The 19,889-nt window shown below is 32.4% G+C and overlaps 2 protein-coding genes across 2 annotated transcripts; both read right to left on the reverse strand.

The window, feature by feature from the left end:
• Positions 1-6,758: 6,758 nt before the first annotated feature.
• LOC131619957 (serine/threonine-protein phosphatase 7 long form homolog) lies at positions 6,759-7,370 on the reverse strand. Its single transcript, XM_058890996.1, has 3 exons — positions 7,263-7,370; positions 7,054-7,176; positions 6,759-6,950 (listed from the first exon to the last, which is right to left on the reverse strand). Exons 1-3 carry the CDS (start codon positions 7,368-7,370, stop codon positions 6,759-6,761), a joined length of 423 nt encoding a protein of 140 aa, XP_058746979.1.
• A 4,443-nt stretch (positions 7,371-11,813) lies between these two features.
• On the reverse strand, positions 11,814-12,210 carry LOC131618215 (auxin-responsive protein SAUR78-like). Its single transcript, XM_058889481.1, has one exon. It carries the CDS (start codon positions 12,208-12,210, stop codon positions 11,854-11,856), a length of 357 nt encoding a protein of 118 aa, XP_058745464.1. The 3' UTR covers positions 11,814-11,853.
• Between the last annotated feature and the right edge of the window lie 7,679 nt (positions 12,211-19,889).

The following is a 19,889-nucleotide window of genomic DNA, read 5'->3' on the forward strand; positions in this document are numbered from 1 at the left end:
GAATCCAAAATGTGGATAATTGTTGATAACTTTTGTGGTATTTTGATAACTTTTCTCAATTCTTGTCCATTTAATTACGGTTCGTAATCGTGTAAATAAATAAAGCCGAGTTTAGTAGTAAATATATTATTTATAAGCTTTCCTTATGTTTTTTTGTAGGTTTTATGCATTTTGGGAAGTATTAGGAGGTATTGAGACATTTTGGAGCAAGTTTGGAGGCCAAGGGAAGAAGTTTTGTTCAGCAAGGGCCGCTCAGCGGCCACTAAGCGCGCTTTCCAGGGGCGAAAGGGAAAACTGTGTTCAGCAAGTTCCGCTAAGCGGCCTCAGCCCGCTTAGCGGCCTCCAGCGTGGAATCAGATATTTTGTGAGGTCCGCTTAGCGGCCGTCTGGGCGCTAAGCGGGGGTACTTTTTCAAGTGACTACTTTTAGGCACTTAGAGATATTTTGTGAGGAGTTTATCTTGTTCTTTTCATTCTTACCAACCATACACTCTAGGGCAAGAGAAGAGGAGAGAAAAACTCATAAATCTTCAAGATTTCTCAAGCATTTTTCTTCATCATCTTTGAATTTCTATGCTAGGAGGTCTTGTGTTGATGTTTGTTGTTGAAGCTATGGATAGCTAAACTCCTCATGTGTCAAGATTAGAGGTAGTTAGCTTGTAGAGTATGTATTTAGCTTGATCTTTTGTATATGAACCTTGTTGGTGATTAATATATGGTGATTATCTTTGTATTCATGTTTATATGTTGTTTTGATACACTATTGAGAGATATGTTTCAAATCTTGACCAAAAGGGTATTCATCTATCAACAATCAAACTCTAGAGATAGATTCGTGAGTTGATAATCACTTGTATCAAACTTTAAAGGTTATTATGTCAACTGTCGGCATGAGAGATCATCTGACGGTTAATATAATAATAATCACGACACTGCTTTAGAGATAAACAGTATCGAGAGGATACGTGATTGTATTAATCATTGATATGTTCATATACATGATCATCAGAGTATATACAAAAGCAAGCTAACGAAAACTAATCTTGACACAGTTTTACCAAACCGTTTTTAAATCCTAAATTATTGTCGTTAATTTCTTTTCATGCTATTTATCTTTCATGACACTAAAAACATCCCGAATCTTAACTCAAAATACACTAAGCTGTAGAACGGCGATAATATCGCATCAATCCCTGAGGAGACGATACTAGAAATATTTATCCTATACTTTCTAACACCTTTATAATTTTTTCAATTCTATCTCGTGTTCTTGAAGTTTACCGAACTGTGTTGCGTATGTCAGTTTTGATAGGCTTTTCTTTTCTGACATCGTTGTCACTTTCGAGTACCATGCCCTGGTAAAAAATCTAAGTACTTTGAGATTAAGTTCATCATCATAAAAATTATTACCAAGCACCACTAAGGGATTTGTCAAGCGCATACATCTTTTCTTCAAGTCTAGAATTGGTTTTCTGGGAAGCACCTAAATAATTCATACTATTGACATAAAGTATTCAATTTTGATCTTTTGGCTTCCATGGTTCGTTCATGAGTGACATCTAACATATCCCATATTTCATTTATTGTTATGCATGGAGAAATACGAAAGAATTCATACATCCTTAGTGTTTCTAGAAGTAGATTCTTGTTGAATGCGGTATAGGGCAAGCAATAAAAAAGATTTGGAAATATTGATCAGGGAATTATCGTCCTCAGAGATGGAGAGATGTCATTCAACAGTTTCTACGGTTTCGAACTTTGGATTGAATGAGCAAAAAGTAAACAAAGATATAGACAGGAAAAGAATAAACACATTCTTAGAAGAGAAATAACTTATCAGGAATGTAAATATATTCACTCTTCACAAACATACACTTACCAACCCGTTATACTCAACCTACGATACTCATCTATGTCATCACGTATCTCTCACATAAGCGTCCATCTCTAGAGCACAAACGAGATCATCTCACAACTAAGGTTATCTCTAACGCGAAGTCGCAAGAACATCCATATTCTCGCGTCGGCGATCTCTCGTGCGCCGCTCAAACACGAAAGCATTAAGTACAGATACCCACAGTGAATGCTAGCTCTAAATCTATCTCTAGAGTTCAGAACCAACAGATTATCATCCTAGATAGGGATTCAAGAAGTTTATCTCTAAAGCAACCCAAATCCCCAGCATAGAGCAAAAATCCAGAACAACATCAACACATATTTGTAAAGCAAGTTAAACATAACATTATAATCGGTAAATATACATAAGATTCAAGTAAATATACAAACAAAACCCAACCAAAGAGAAATACACAAAGAAGAAGAGAAATGAACCAAAAATCTCCCGGTTTGTCAGCTCCGTTTGATGCTCAATCCACCCCCAATCATCCAAATGCAACCTCCGAAGTTGTTTTCTAAGCTAATCTATCCGAAAAATGAAGGTTGATGGAGTTGGGAACAAATACCCCAAAACCATAACCTAAAAATGTGATTTTTACCCCTATTTAACGAGCTTCTATCTGTCATGGTCGCTCAGCAAAGGTACTCCCGCTTAGCGGCTGACACTAAAGTGAAATCTTGTTTTCGCCATAAGTTGAGAACCGTAACTCCGAATTGTGCCCGGTTTGAAGTGTTGGAAAGCTTATTCAATGATTTATACAATAATGAATGAATGGAAACCAAAATTATGATTTTGGTCATCCTTAATTTGAGCCTATGGAAGTCCGCTTGACGGTGGCTAAGCGGGCTTGCACAAAAACTGCAAAATCGAAGCCGTGCCTTTGACACTTTATTCCTCAAGGCTCCAATATGCATAACTACCTACAAAACACAGGAAAAACTATCAAATGGTATAAAAGTATATGAAAATACAACTATTCACAAAGTATACGTATTTATACACAAAACGGGGAATTATTCAAACGGTATTAACAAAAGTATCGATAAGTGCCACTATTTACATACACAAAATAAGTACATTTTGGCACTTATCAATTCTTTTCTTTCTTGTCATAGAGAACTTTTTTCATTTCATCACCAGTCCACGAAATTTTATTCTTGGGTATACCAACGCCATTGTAAACGTTTATGGAAACAAACAACCTTTTTTACAGCATTCCAAATTTCTTCTCCTTATGCTTCCAGATGTGCTTGAATGTGGATCTTCTAAAAATCATAATATTCACCACAAAACAAAAAGAGGCTTATTGTTGCTACCACCGTCTCTAAACATCGGATTTGCGAAATCCATCTTCTAAATCTAAGGAGAAAGAAACCTATAACATGCTCTGATGCAAAATGTAAATATTAAGTGCATAACCTAATAGGGGTGAAATAGATTTTCAGAATTTTACGATTATTTTTGAGATTTTATGGCTCCTTTAATTTTTTCCAGAAAATATGATGAACAGATGAACGATATTACTGGAAAAATAAAGTCCAACAAAGAAAATTAACACAAGGATATCAGTTCCCCTTATCAACCCAAGGTACATCTAGTCCCCTCACACGCCGTGAGGTATTTTAACTATTGTTAGATCTTTTACAAGTCTCACATCAAGACTTCTCCAACAATCTTCAATTAACAACAAAGAAGCACACCACTTCCTTGATTTTACAACACACCAATAACTATGGTGGAATTTGAATCACTCTAATTCAAATAATTTTTTCTGGCAAATAGAAAGACAATCCCCCTATTTGAAAACATTTGTAATAAGCACAACAAGTTTCTTATAGATAAAATTCACCACACACTTGGTGAAATATACAACAATTAGTATGAAAAATATTGCAGACAGACTTTGTAGCAACCTTGATCAACTTTGAGATTTTGCTATTATCATGAGATATGAAATTCAATCTTCTCTTACAATGAATAAATTAATTTGATATAGACATTTAATTTTTCATGTATTTCTCTAAAAATCACATTAAAATGAAAATTATGCATGAATATTTTTTGTTAAAATGTTAAAGACACTTGAAAAATAGTAAAATCATAAAGAATGTGTCATGCAATATGGAAAATTCTGCAATTTATAGTAAAAAAAAATCCTCTGGAAATCATAACAATGTTTGAAAATAATCAGAGTAATTTGCAATAAATCAAGAAAATGATTCATGAAAAAGTACTATGAAAAGGAATTGTATTGTTTCTGAATTTTTCAATACTTCAAAATACATATTGTAGGAATTGCATATTTTCAAACTTCTTCTATTTTTTCAAAACTTTTAAATACATATTGGTTTAGGAAAATATTTTGAAAACCAAAGCTTAATTAATTATAATGCTTGTTTAATCGATTGCAATTGTGTAATTGATTACAGCACATGTGTAATTGACTATGGGGAAAACTCGTTCATTATTCTATTAAGAAAGCGTTCTAGTATATTATAGTTCAGATCTAGCAAAAAATGCATATTTTACTAGGTTATAGAAGTTTATGACCGCGGCCGCCGAATGTATTACGATTGGATTCGACCCATAAAACATTCCTTTCTTGGATAAAATGTTTTACCATAAAAGGAACTTTGTGATCATTTGAAAACACACAAGAAATCTAAAAATAACCTCTCTTTTACAAATTGTATTGATCTTCAAATTTTCACATTCACTTAAATATTATTTTAATTCTGAAAAAGAAAACACTTAAAAAGTTATCTTGTGTAAACCGTTATTGATATGTAACTCTAATACAAGAGAATTGGCCTTTTGAGTTGTGATTTATTGATATAAAGGAAGATAGACCTGAGATAAAAGTTTTGTTATAGTGAAAATCTCAAGAATCTATTCTTTGGAACTCGACGTAGGATTCGTGGAAGATTCTAGTATAGAAATGATATTTTAAGGATTTTTGAAAAACTAGTCATACATACATGGCCGATTTCAACAAGATTTTTTCACCAATAGACAAATTCTTAATGTTCCAATTAAATAATATTTTTCTAACCGCATAAATTTCAATTTCCACACACCATATTTCCAAAGATCTCTTACGATTAGAAATTTTGTATATTTAAACGGAAAAACGCTCGACTTTACATTTTAAAATCACATTGGTAGAAGATGAGGTACATAACTTTTACATTTTTTTTACCAATTTTTGGATCGCTCTAAGTTTTGTTATGAGTCTTTAAATAAAACACCAATCCAAAAAAAAAAATTGAGCAAACATTAAGTGGAACACAAATTGCAAACCACAAGTAACCTTTGTATTTCCATATTGTAAATTCTAGTATCGATAGACCTTTTCATCATTATGTAAACATTGAGTGGAATACAAGTTGCAAACCTATGGTAGGGAGCATCTCAAGGATTAACTCATGGACTTTCAAACTAAATAGAAACAAAAAATCTTTATCAAATTTTGAAGGAGTTGGAAATCCTTAAAATACCAATATCAAGAAAAGATATCCCAACCAAAATTTTCAAATTAAATTGCCTACTACGTATGCCTAATTCTAACCCTCTGGCCCCTCCTCTGCTTCCTGTATCTCACTGCACTCGATGCCTCCCTAACCATCCTCTCTACGATGGCCACCGCCTCAGGACTGTCCTTATCAATGATCCCTAAGTCCAAAGCCTCCTTCCTAATAAACTGTATCTGATGACATATCGCCAAGAGATCAGTGGCATGGTCATCTTGGGCCTGCTGGTTCTCCTAGATCTCTTCGTGAGCTGACCTAGTTGGACGTCTAGGAGCATCTAGTATCATGATAGAGTGTGACACTGTGTATAACCATGTCATGTATCCCTCTATACAATGCCAACCGTTGGATAACTACATCATCCGATACTCCTGTGGCACCATTTGATGCTCCAAATCCTCAAAGAAGCCATCGAGATCCCGACGAACAGTAGAGTTGGGAGCACCTTGAAAGGGATATCTGGGTATGGTTTGCACATAGCCAAACTTTCAGATGCATCGCTCTGGAAGATACCTAACCATAGTGTTAGTCTCATATGCCAACCACCCAGAGTATAATGAGAGGAGGTTGAAAGGGATAGTCTCCCTATGATCCTCGAATGACGTCCAATTGATGTTATCATGAACAGTCCAATCAAGATACATCCCGAACGGCAACACAAAATGATTCCCTCAGTGAAAGATATACATGGCAGCCCTCAGCATGTCCTCTGCAGATCAAGATTAATACCATGAATGCGGTGGAAGTGAGAAATGATTCATTCTGGAAAAATGAGTAAAACCTATGTAAGAACAAATTATTTATAGAAAATTAAATTTAGTAGTTGGAATGAAAGGTACCATGAGTAGTGTGTGAGAGCCTGTCAGCTGCCTCGTCCTTAGTTAGAAGCTTCGTTCAGATTTTGGTATAGGTATACCAAACAGCCGACCCCCCACTTCCACTCCCTAACAATGTCCAAATTCATGAAGTACTGGAGGTATGCCACATCCATGTAGGTTTCAATTTTGTCCACAAAAATGTACGTGCCAACCAAGAACGTGAAGTAACACCGCAAAGCATACTCACGGTGGTATTGAACAAAGATCTCATTACCCTCGCTCTCTGAATCTGCTGCCGCATCCAGGTGCTCGTCATATATGATCTTCAAGAATGAGAACTTGGCATGAGTCCAATTAGTTGAGGAACACTTCTCATATGCCTTTTTTGGTTGAACTCCTAGATAGTCGACCATTCATTCAATCGCATCATTATGACTGATCTGGAGTGGTTAAGTAACACCCCTCTGATAGGAAGGTGTAGCATGCATGCAATGTCATCAAATGCGATCGTCATCTACCCAACAGGAAAGTGGAAAAATGTCGTCTCCTTGTGCCATCTCTCAGCAAATGCCCCCGGCATGCCGTGACTAATAGTAATGTAGCCGGAACAACAAAGTCCGACAAGTCCGGAGCCAAGAATGGCCTCCATGAGACAATCCTCATGAGGATGATGTAGATCAAATATTTTCCGCGTGTGGTTCACAGACTTTATGGGCAGTCGTTCATGTAAAAAAATTATCAATATCAATGTTAATCGTTAACATATTTGTTCGTAAATCATTTAAATGAAAAGTGTAATAAAAATATACCTCTCCCTCCCAAACATGTCGAGCTGCATGATCATTGTAATAGATCAAAATGGAGATGTCAGAGGCCCCTCTTGGATACTTCGTATTTTCCTGTGCAGCCTGAACATCAACATCCTCGGGTTCCTGCTTAACATCCCGAGACAAGGCGCATGAGACCAGCGACTCCTTGGAGCTGAAGTAGATGCTCCTACCACTTCCTCCTGGGATACCTGCTCCCTTCTTCGACCCCTAGTAGACAGCTCAACTCTCTCACGCCGAACGGAGGCAGTGTGGCTTAACCTGCCAAGTCCCAATCTGTTGTTTGAGTTCTCAGCCATTTTCCTGGAAAAAATAATCATTACTCAAAAGGAAGGAACAAGTTTTAATTTTTTTTTTTAAAAAAAAAAACTACTTAGGCATAATTTCATATATCCTTATCAGAAACTACTCAAAGGGGTTTTCAGATAATCACATTCGAAAACACTTGCGACTGCCATTTTCGGGGAGTTGAGGTTTCATGCCACAAATCACCCAAAAACTTCATTATCACAGCCAAATAACCACATTTTACAAGTTATACTCCAACCTACTGAATTTAAATGATTCTAAATAACCTATTATACACATGCAAAGTAGAACAATGAATTCAAACAAACTTACTCAAGTTCAGAGTTTTGGAGAGTTGTTGAAACGAATTGAAATAAGTTTTTATTCTTGAAAGTCTCAGAGAAATTTGCTCAGATGCTTTAGTAACTTGCTCAGAGTTTATAAAAGAGATATTTGGGTGTTTGCTTAAAGTTTCTGAACTCAACTCTTGAAAAAGAGAGAATGAGGGGTTCTGCCAAAATATACATTTAAACCGATTTAGATTTGCAACTCCAAAAACCCCCGAATTTAAATTATGGAGTTGATTCAGAGATGCACATGTGAAACTCCCCTTATCTCGACAAAAAGATTGTTTCGAACATACATATCTGAATACCCCCTTTAAATATTAATGTGTTGAGTTTGGATATACATATCCGAATAGTAGAGATATTTTTAAGTTTTCACCAAAAACCTCTTAAAAAGACATAAGGGTGTGTTAAAAAATTTCCTCTAAAAATTCCTACTACCATGTCAACCAAGCTAAAAATTTCCAAACACACTTCATTGGATTAGTAATCCACTCCAACCAATCATGTTCTTTATGCCCTCTTACTCTCGTAGCAAACCACTTACATGATGTATTTTTTAATAACTCAACCACATCTTCCACTCCCTTACAACCATCATTGAATAGTTTATCATTTCAAAAGAACTAAATAACCTAAAACACTTCTTACTATATCAAAATATAATATATCATGTGAACATGTACTTATAATTGAGAAGAATCCTCATTCTATAAATTGATTTTATATAATTGTTTTAGTTCCAATCACTTTTTTTTAACCAATATCCTTATGATTGACAAAAAGAGTATAGTAAAAATTCATATTTTTGAAAGATTCAATGGATGTGGACATTATCGATTAATGGATAAAACTTAATTGTTACATGCAATGGGAAATTTAGAAAGACAACATATAGTGTACTATAATAAAATATCTAACTCTTGCAAACATATCACTTTTTTTATTTTAGTTTTTGTAATTTTTTTATTTAGTTTTGTAAGAACTAAAACCAAATGATAAGTAACAAACACAAAGTAAACAAAAATTTTAAAGTTCCTATATCAAATAAAAAATTAGAAGAATTAAAACCAAAAATTTATAGATTTGGAGAGATTAATAACACATTTAATAAAAAGTTAACACTTGTATTTTTTTATAATTCGGAAGAGTAATTTAGTTGTTGAAATTTAAAAAGTTTGCATTATTAGTTTTTTAGAAATCTATACTTGTCTTCTAAGAATATGTACAAGTTAAGAAATTAAATATAAAAAAATTTATTTTGAAAACTGTGTATTGAGTTGCGTATTGATTTCTAAAATTTATTTTTTTAACATTTATTTTTTTGAATTTTTTACATGGGCCCTAGCAATAAATATGGAAATTTCTTAACCAAGGTATGAGGCACATCACTGAATTGACAAAACTGTCATCGTGCTTTCGTAGATGCATCTTCGGAAGCACCTTTTTTTTTTGTTTAACGTTGTTTTGTTCCGTAGTTGAACATGCAGAAGACTTCCGTATATGCATCTACAGAATGATTTGATATTATACCTCGCGCCAGACCCTTCCTCTCCCTCATTCTCCTCATTTCAAACTCTCAACTCTCAAACTCTCTCAACCCTAAATTTCAAACTTCACATTTCTTTCTCCCGAGCTCGACCTACATTGTCAACATCAAATATCAACACATTCCATCAAATTCAAATCTCTATTTAATCGGTAAGTTTTCGATATTTCGAGTTATTTTAGAGTATTTGTGAAATCGAATTATAATTTAATATTTAGGTGTAAAAATGATTAGATAGGTTTAAAAATAGTGTTCGTAGACAATGTAGTAATGTTTTAGGTTTAAAATGTACGATCAAGCCACAAAAAATGGACATTTTGGTGATTGAACAATGGAGTTATGCCATTGTTGCGTTTTTCTGGTTTCAGTGGCTTCCGTAGATCCATTTACGGAAGAGATGAACATTAGAGCATTCCGTAGATGCATCTACGGAAGCACCCAATATTTTTGAAACAAAGGTACTTCCGTAGATCCATATACGAAAGCACCCAATGCAGAGGATTTATTCCCTGAGGAGACTGCTTATAGGCGTGTGCTGGATGATATGATCAGGTTGTCAGAGAGTGCATTTCTGTACCCTCGACATCGTGCCAGGACCCGTGGAACACTTGACGTTAGGGGTAAAGCCAGCAGAGCCCTTGTTGGATGCGGAGGCGGAGGTAGAGGAGATGCGCGAGATGATACTCAACATACTCAGTATTTATATTTGATGATGTATTTATATTTCATTTTTGTATGTATTTGATGATGTATTTATATTTCATTTTTGTATGTATTTGATGATGTACTCGACACTTTGACCGACATTATTTATATATATTATATTTCTATTGGTCTACCTACTGTTGTCTTTAAAATGCATTATTGAATCTGAAAATGTATGTCTTTAAAAATGAAGTTTCTGAATGAAAATGACATGAATTCAAAAAATAGCAGACTGTTCCGTAGATGCACCTACGGAACGCTCTATTTTCACCATATTCCGTAGATGCATCTACGGAAGTATTGCTAAACTGAAAATAAGGTGAAATTAATTGTGTTTTCTTTTGTTTTATACGCTTTCGTAGATGCATCTACGGAAGGAATCAAATTTTTTTAAAATATGAGGTGCTTCCGGATGTGTATCTACAAAAGCGGGAGACAAAATTGAAATTTTGCGTAGTGTATAAGAGACGTATAAGATTGTAATATGATCTTCTAGAAGTAAAATTTTGATTGGTATATATCCATTCTGAACATGTTTTTGTCTAAAAAACAAATTTATATCATAAAATTTAGATAATATGAAAAATAAAATTGCTCTTGATCACTGTATAGACGAGTGGGTTTTTTTTTTTTTTAAATAATTTTTATAATGTTGTATATTTTTTTCAAAAAAAATTATAATTTTTTTAAATAAAAAATTAATTTGAATAGTTATTATTAAAATATTATCGTAGGTATTTCATCATTTTATTGAAAATTTTTTTAATATTAAAATTTTAAAAAATTATTTAATTTTTAAGCTATTTCAAATAATCTTTTATAACTTTTTTAAATTTTTTTGATTTTAACTATATTTTGATCTTGAATAATATATGTTTATATCATAGGATGTCAAAATTAATATTTCAATTTAGAAAATATATATATATATATATATATATATATATATATATATATATATATATATATATATATATATATATATATATATATATATATATATATATTAATATTTAAAAAAGCACATTTTTATAAAAATCATTTTTAAAAATTAAAAAAAAAACCTATTTTTTAAAACTAGAACAAACATGTCCCATAGATGGATTTTGAGAAAAAAATTATATGATCCATCAAGTAATTGTGGTTTACCTAAATTTTTGGAAAATTATAACGGTTATATCGTAGAGAATTATGGAAACTTTTGAAAAGTTTAATGTTTTCTTGTGCTTGCCAGTTTATGAACTGGATGGATCTTTGATTAATTATAACAGTTGTATTTAATATTGTTCAAATCTGTTTTTTTTTTCTTGCTAGATCATAAATAAATTACTTCTTAAATCCTCCTCTTTTATAATTAGATAAGGAGAATAGTAATATCGTAGAATTAAATTCACTTCTCAATATATCAAATGTATCTAGAGTCTTTTATTATATAGAATTTAATATTCTCAAACAATTTTTTAATAATAAAAAGACAAATTCTTAGCTCATAGTTTTTATGGAACAAATTCAAAACATCAAATAGATAACTCATAACACATTAAGTAAAAAAGTACCATTGTCAAAAAATAAAAAGTAAAAAAATACCTCATTCCACATAATTCAAATTTAACTCAAGTAATGTTCACTACAATAATAATAATAATACTAATAATAATAATAATAATAATAATAATAATAATAATAATAATAATAATAATAATAATAATAATAGTATATAAAATAAAACCACTTCAATTCACCCAAATAACCAATTCACTTGACCTTAAAAAATAAAAAATAACCAATTCACTTTCTTTTTTCTTGTTTACATCACCATGCAAATACAAAACAATTGAAATACGTTACTTACTAATATTGTTCTCTAGCGAACAAACCATAATCATGCATCCATCAGCAAGCACCACAATGGTAGAATTCAACAAGTTCATCCATGGATCCCAACTGTGTCTCATCACTTTCAGCACTCTCAAGCATCCACACCAAATGTTCAAACAAAACAACCTCACAAGAAACAACCACAACACCATCTTCACAACAAGACCTATCAACCAGCTCCTGAAAAACCGGGTGCTGAAAAACCTTCGAGTTCACGAGATATCGGCGCCTCGACTTTCCGACATAGACAACATGAAGCTTTGGTTCATGGTCCTTCTGCTTGGAGGTGGAAGACATGAAGCTTAGTTTGGTCAATGAAGGCCATCTTTTGAATGCGGAGGTTAGCTTTGTTAGGTTTGCACACTTGACCATTTTGAGGAAGAAATGTTTCAATTGTGAGAGGAGTGATCACAAGATGGGATGGAAAGGTTAGGTTATAAAGGAGGCATTGTTTAAGGAAGTGATGATATAATGATGATGTAAAGTGAAGGACTAAACATGTGTAAAGGCCCATTGTTTAGGGCACAACTAAGAATGTAAAATTTTTATAGGAATAGAAAAACCATTTGCTATTTTTATTGGCATCTTGTGAGAGGTTTTTCAAAATGAGAAGTTTTTTTTTTTATCTTTTAACATTTTTATCCTTTTTTTTCTTCATCTTTTTAATGATTTTAAGGGTTGTCTACATTCATATGTAATGAGAAAATTGAGACCATTTAGTTTTTATTAAAATAATTAGATTTTTAAATTTATAATTAGTGTTAAAAATGTGAGTTGTATATGTTATGTATACATTTAAACGTGGTATTGGTGATGTACAGTTTTTGTTGCTAATTATACTCTACTGCTTTTACAAAAGTTCATATTTTATGTTTCTAATGACTTTTTTAAGTATATTATTGATAAAATTTTAAAATACCATTAGTTTAATAACTTATTGTTAATTTATCTATAACTTTAAGCTAAAGATTAAATTGTTGTGTTATTAAGTAAATGATATTTGAAGTCTTAAAGATGATATGTTATTCAGAAAAGGTCACTTTGACCATGCAATGTGATTATTTGTTTTGTTACAACACTATTTTTTTTAACAACACAATGACAAAAATTGGAAGAGAATTTTTCGTGGAACTAAAACTTCAAACGATTTTTTTTAGGGAATCCAAAATTCTTTGTAACTGTTCTGGACTGGCTCAATGGCTGAGCATGGCCCAATCCATCTCTGAGTCTTAGACGGTCCAACAGAGTTGGCCCAACCAGTAAGGGGCAACAACATAAAGTATTTCTCCCTCTGTCCCTCTGTAGAGAACGTGTGACCGGATGGCTCACCGAGACACCTAGATCACCACTTCCCTCAAACCACTCTCCTCCTCGCGCCAATGACTAGTTTCTCCTTGTTTGAGCAACACATCCAAGACATCGGGCATACTCGCCTGACCATGCTTTCACACAGAAATTCTTGGCAGTCACCTATTTTGGGCCTGAGTCACCAATGTCCAACTCAAAATAATGACCAATGGCCATGCGCTGGGGAAATTCTAAATACTTTATCATTTGAGAGGGTTAGAAATTCAATTCTAATCCTAAAAAACATTCTAACGTATATGTGCTCCTATTTACTTTAGCATCGAAACGCCTTACAGGTACATCCCCTCCTCATCATCAACATTGTACAAGAAGTCTCTGGCCCACTTTTGATTCTGATGAACCGGTAAGATTCATAATACTTAAGAATGACTCCTAAATTGTATTGACATGCCTTGTGCCTTGTTTTTTTTTTTTTTTACTGATTTTGACATTTTCAAAAAAATAATAATAATTGGAAGAACATATAATTTTATTAAACACACATAAATCCATGAACAAAGTAAATTTATTTTTGATAATTATTAAACTTATTTTTCATGTTGATCTAGTAACTTTAGTGTTTGTTTAGTTTCAGTTTTGGAAGAGAAAAAATATCCTCCAAAACTAATTTTGTCTCCAATAAATTCTATTTTTTCAAAAAGAAACTTCTCATATAATAAAAAAAAGTTAAATGTGGGCTTTAAGCCTATTAAGGCTACCCAGATCACCAATAATAGTAGTCTTTTTAATCTTTGGTCTTTTATGTTTTTATTGCTATTCCCTTTGACTTAGAAATGGCTAGCCTTGGGGTTTTTGAAATCACTATTAGTATTTTGCTGTTGCTAAGGTTTATTTCATGGTTATCATCATTAATCATATGAATACTTTTATATATACTTATATTAATCATATGAACCCTACTTCCCAACAACTTCCTTTTTTAATAATCCAGATACTATGGAATAAGCTTCTCCACAAATAGCTAGGCCTTCTTCCTAATTTAGCTTTAATAACATCAGTGGTAGTATAGTATTTGGCTTTAAGATTTTTAGCCACCAAAAAATTAGGTTCATTGTGTAATCTCCTAGTTTTAGATTGACCTACAAAGGTAGACAGTCCCAAGTAAGTATCAATTCTATTGACAATAGGAATCCTCAATAAGTTATTAAACACAACCTTGTAATGTTGACTAGTACTTCTGCAAAACATCTTTTGAGACTGAAAAAGATTGATCTTCTAACTAGAGCTCTCTTGATATTTGATGCTAATATCAATTATGGTTTTAGCTTATTGTTCCTTTGCCTTTGAAAAAAAAAAAAACAAATTGTCATATGTATAAAAAAACAAATGTGTTATATTAGGTTCTTTTTTACTATTGATATACATCTGAAAACTACTAAATCTTGGGCTTTTCTGAAAGCACATAATATATAAGGGGAAAGAGGGTGTCCCTGTCTAATTCCTATTGTAGGTTGAATACTATCAATAAGGAACCCATTAACTAGGATAGCAAAACTAACTGTGGTGACCAATTTCATAATAAGGTTAGTAAAATTCATAGGGAAACCAATGTTGTTAAGAGTTTGATATATATAAGGTATTGTTGAGCCGTTTGGGGTCCTCTTGATTGTTAAGGATGTCCATAATAGTGTGAGATATACCATCTCTCACAATGTCCCAATAGGTTTAATAAAAAATAGCTGGTATCTCAATTAGACCAGGGGAAATATTGCTCCTTTGGTTTTTCAAAGTTATGATAACCTGTTCCTATTCAAAGGGAATCTTTATCTAACTAACCATATCTTTAGTTAGCTTCTTACTATGAGTCTGAAAGCACTTAGGGTGACTAGCGAGACCATCAAGACTAAATTTCCCTATAAAAACTGGAGCATTTTGTCTTGAATCACGTCTTCTCTAAAAGTAGTATCCTCATTATGTTTAACAATGGGTTTGATCATGTTCATATTTCTTCTTTGGGTAGATTTTTGGTGAAATTTTTCATCATGTGTCCTTCTCTTAGCCAGTGAGATTCAGCTCAGTAAACCCCTCAAATTTCTTCATACTAGAGCATCTGATCAAAATTTTATGGTATCTCACTCATTTCATTATAATACTTATTCTAGTAATTATTATGCCGAAGACTTTTATGGATTCTACATATCCTATTAATCTCTTTAGTAGGGTTGGAAATTTGGTCTTACCCCAATCCCACAGAGTTTCCAGTGTGTGGTGGAGTTTATTCTTAGTATCCTTGTTTGAACTAGACTTCCAGCTTTGAGTGGTCATGTTTTTAATCTTTGGGCAATCCATCCAAATATTTTCAAATCTTGTGGGCTTATCTTTTGGCATTATGGAAATAGTCAAAATGGAACTCAAGCATTATATGATTATGATCAGACTTTGATCTAGGGAGGTGAGTGTTAATATGATGGGGAAATAAGTTCATCCAGCCTTTGGTAGCCATAAATTTGTCTATCCTTGTCGAAATACACCTATTACGTTGTTGGTTGTTGCACCAAGTCTCCATGGTACCTACATAACATAGGTCAACTAATTGGCAATCGTGGTATTTATAATGAGTTAGATTGGGGTTAAGAGGATTCCCCCTAATTTTTTCATTATCACAAGGAATAATATTGAGATCCCAAAAAGTGAACCATTTAATATGAGTGTTTCTTTAAGCCAAGTCATTAATGATATGACAAATTAGGTTTTTTTAAGTTTTTTTAGGGTAGCCATAGATACCATTTACTCTCCAAAGAATGTTAGTCATATTACACTTCTTAGACAAAATATAAAAATCAATCATGTTCTTATTAGGGTCGAGAATGAAAATATTTACATCTTTGCTCCAAAGCAAAGTGATACCATTATCCTTACCTAGACCATTATTACCACAACTAACAATATGAATATTGGTTAAGAGAGAAATATTCATTAAACTATTATACATGATATCAGGATTACATTTTTTAATTTCAGACAAAAATAAAATATTAGGAGATAGGGATCTCATCATATATGTTTGAGCACTATGATGGTTTGGGGGGTTTTCCAATCCCCTACAATTCTAGGAGAGCAACTTCATTCTTCATTGGTTGTCTTATCCACAAGGCTATCCATTTTCAAATCTGGTGGGCTTGGAAGATCATCGTGGTTATTTTCTATTTTCAAAATTCTTCTTTTATTGTTTTGAATGAGGGATGATGAAGCTTCTCCTTCTTTTGCTCCCTCTTCTTTCTTCATGGAAAGATAGCCATTTTTTCCAACATAGCCTTAGGGATAGGACTGTGTAAGATCACACTAGGCTTGTTGAGGGGATTGATATTGAATTTTCTTTCTACCTGATGAATCTGGCTCTGCCTATTTGGTTAGCTTTGATCCACATGCCTCATGGATAAATTTCAATAATACCATGATTAGGGCCCACCTGTTTTTGACATAATTCCCCACTATGTCCCATATACCCACAATAGAAACAAAACAAGTGCAATTTTTCATAACAAAAGTCAATTTAATTTACCCAACTTTTCTTACTTCTTATGTACTTCCTAAGCATTATAGAAATGTGATACACATGAGGACTCTGATCTTAACAATAATAGTTATGTTCGGCATATCAAAATTACCAGCTTCATACACTTCTCCAATTTTAAATCCTAGTTTACATCCCATTTGGACTATTCTTCCATAATGGGCAAGCCCCATAGTTTCACCCACACTAGAGCTTTTGAGAATTCCAGGTTGCTAATGGCCATTCTTCCATTCCATTCTTGGAGAATTAACCAAGAATTCATGAAGATCCATGGGCTCCCTTTCAATATGTGTTTATGGTCTTCAATTCTATCCATGGAAATTTTGAAGAAGGATGTATCCACCTCATTGACCATCAAATTTTGCGGATTACACCATATATAGACTAAATGTGCTTGCATAGACCCTCTATGGATGTGTTATTCTATCACCATATTCCCTAAGATGCTGATTTTTGGGGTTACATCTTGTTCTTGGATCTCTTATTCTTCATACAGAAGGAAATCAAAATTTTTGTTGGGATCAGGAATGTTTCTTAAGTCAATGGGGATTGTGAATTTATCAAGATTACTTTTGTGATTAATTTTAAAATGAGAATTGGTTGGAATGTTTGGAAGTATTTTTTGTTGTTTGTTGATGATAATTTTATGTTTCATGCTATCTGATGCATGACCCTTTTTGGTTTCAGGTTTTCTCTTCACAGGAACAAGGTGCTGATTTTTAGGGTTACATCTTGTTCTTGAATCTCTTATTCTTCATACAGAAGGAAATCACGATTTTTGTTGGGATTAGGAATGTTTCTTAAGTCTAGGGGGATTGCGAATTTATCAAGATTACTTTTGTGATTACTTTTAAAATGAGAATTGGTTGGAATGTTTGGAAGTATTTTTTGTTGCTTGTTGATGATAATTTTATGTTTCATGTTATCAAGATACATCTCCGAAAAAACACCTAACAGTTGAAATCCTACGTTTAAATTGAAATATATGTACTTTCGGAGATGCATATCCGAAAACACCTAAAAATAGGTGATTTCGAAGATGCATCTCCAAAATAATTAAAAATATAAAAATGGATAATTTCGAAGATAATTCTCCAAATACTAAGAGTATTTACAAAGAAATTGTCTATTTTTAATATTTAAATTGTTTCACTTTTTATTTTTCAATGGCCTAGATTACACTGGTAAACAATATTAATCCAAATAGTATTAAAAATTAATCCAAATAGTAAGCAATATTAATTTGTCAAAAATAAAGCATTACTAGATATAATTAGGTGTCGTAATTATAATTATTTGAGTTAATTAACATAAACACCATCATCTCCCCTATTAACAACCATTGAAGCAACTTGTTTAACTAATTATCCTCTCTTTGCATACAAGCAACCACCACTAATTAGATTTAACTATAATTCTCGTAAAAATATTATTTTTTGAGAGATTAAAGAAATCGGATTGCTCGCAAATTGTGGTGGTCTACTTAGAAATTTAGAATGCTAAGTGGTTTTCATAATTTTTTGAGAAATTGTAGTGTTTATATGATGCATAGAATTAAAAAAAATATTGGAAAGTTTAAAGTTTGCTTGTACTTGGGTTTTATATATGTTGCAGATAATAATGGGAATTGGATGCATATTATTTTCTCTTGCTAGTAGTAGTTATGATTCAATAGTGTTCCAATCAAATTATCTTAGAATAAATTACATCTTAATTCCTCTTCTTTTTTAAAGAAAAAATCTAGAGAGAATTTTTTTATAAGCAATCTAATGAAAATAATGATATTGCGATTCTAAAACCGATTTCAACATATCACAAGTCTCATAATATCTCTAGTCATATAAATCATATAAGATATTTTTCTTGTTTTCAATTGACGAGATTTATTCTATTTGCCGCCGTGCGTGTTTGGATATATTTAAAGAATCCATGATTTATTTTAGGAGTTTTAGGACTTCACAATTCACATACATACAAGATTTTGTTAAGAATGTAGTATTGTTTAAGAGTAATGATATTTAGTACGAAGGAATTTGGAGAAGAAATGGAAAAATGAACACATGTCACTATATTATAGGGAAATTTTTAATTTATTTTTAATTTAATTTCCTTTTTAATAGGAATCATGGGGTGGTGGAGATAATGAACGGTTGAGATTTATTCTTGTCTTTCTTGTTTTTATGTTTTCTTAACGATTAGCATTTTCCATTATTTAATATATTTTGGCGGACAAAGTATATGTGGAAAAAGAGACTCTTGTAAATTTCTTGACTTACCCACGTGAAGGGAGTTCGACACTTAGACCAACAATAATTTTGGTGTACATTTAGGTAGGAGGGAAACATACATCTATAAAGTTGACTGAAGTTTTTCCACTAATGAGATTTAGCGTTTAAGATTTTACTTTGGACAGTGGCGGAGCCAGGAATTTTAGGCAGTCTGGGCAAAAACTCTACACCATTAATTATTCATCTGTTTTAATTTTCACCCTCTATTTTTATTAATTTTGCCCCTAATTTTGTCTAAAAATCCACTATTAAATTGAGGGGAGTACAAAGAAAATAAGGGTTGAGCCCGGACGCCTGCCCGAGCTAGCTGGGCCTTGGCTCCGCCCCTGACTGTGGAACAAGCAACCCTTTAATCTGCTTCAAATAAAATGGCAAAGTATGAGAAAACGTCTTCAAACAATTAATATACTTTCATACCATTGACATTTTAAATTATTTTAGCATTAGAAATAGTTGATCTTTTACAATAATTAATTTTTTTTCAATAATTAATTTTTTTTCAATAATTAATTTTTTTTTTTGCCGAGAATGTAAAACCTCAAAGATAACAATGATATATCTCTCAGTCCAATAAATATAATTTTTAAAATAATTCATTTTACCATTAAAAAAGAAAAAAGCGATGAGGCTTTTATTCCTTTATATAGCATTATTTGAATACTTAATATTTGATACCGCATATCAATGTCTCTATTTGTCTTCAACTTTTTTACTTCATAAACTTACACAAATTTCAATAACACACTACTACACTTAAAAATTATCCTTGACATCTTTTGACACCTAAATTTAGATGTCAAAATATCATTTCTCATCAATATTATGTTGAAACAAGACTTAAAGACAATTAGCACTTATTCTTAATAAATGTGTACCTGAGT

Source organism: Vicia villosa, linkage group LG7 (genome assembly GCF_029867415.1).
Source record: "Vicia villosa cultivar HV-30 ecotype Madison, WI linkage group LG7, Vvil1.0, whole genome shotgun sequence".
Lineage (NCBI taxonomy): Eukaryota > Viridiplantae > Streptophyta > Magnoliopsida > Fabales > Fabaceae > Vicia > Vicia villosa.

Excerpts from the sequence above, each read along its gene's own strand:
- LOC131619957 (XM_058890996.1), bottom strand. The coding sequence starts at position 7,370 with ATGGCTGAGAACTCAAACAACAGATTGGGACTTGGCAGGTTAAGCCAC. Across the intron at positions 7,177-7,262 it reads GGGGTCGAAGAAGGGAGCAG|GAACCCGAGGATGTTGATGT; the intron begins GTATCCCAGGAG and ends GATGTTAAGCAG. Across the intron at positions 6,951-7,053 it reads GACATGTTTGGGAGGGAGAG|TCTGTGAACCACACGCGGAA; the intron begins GTATATTTTTAT and ends CTGCCCATAAAG.
- LOC131618215 (XM_058889481.1), bottom strand. The coding sequence starts at position 12,210 with ATGGTCAAGTGTGCAAACCTAACAAAGCTAACCTCCGCATTCAAAAGA.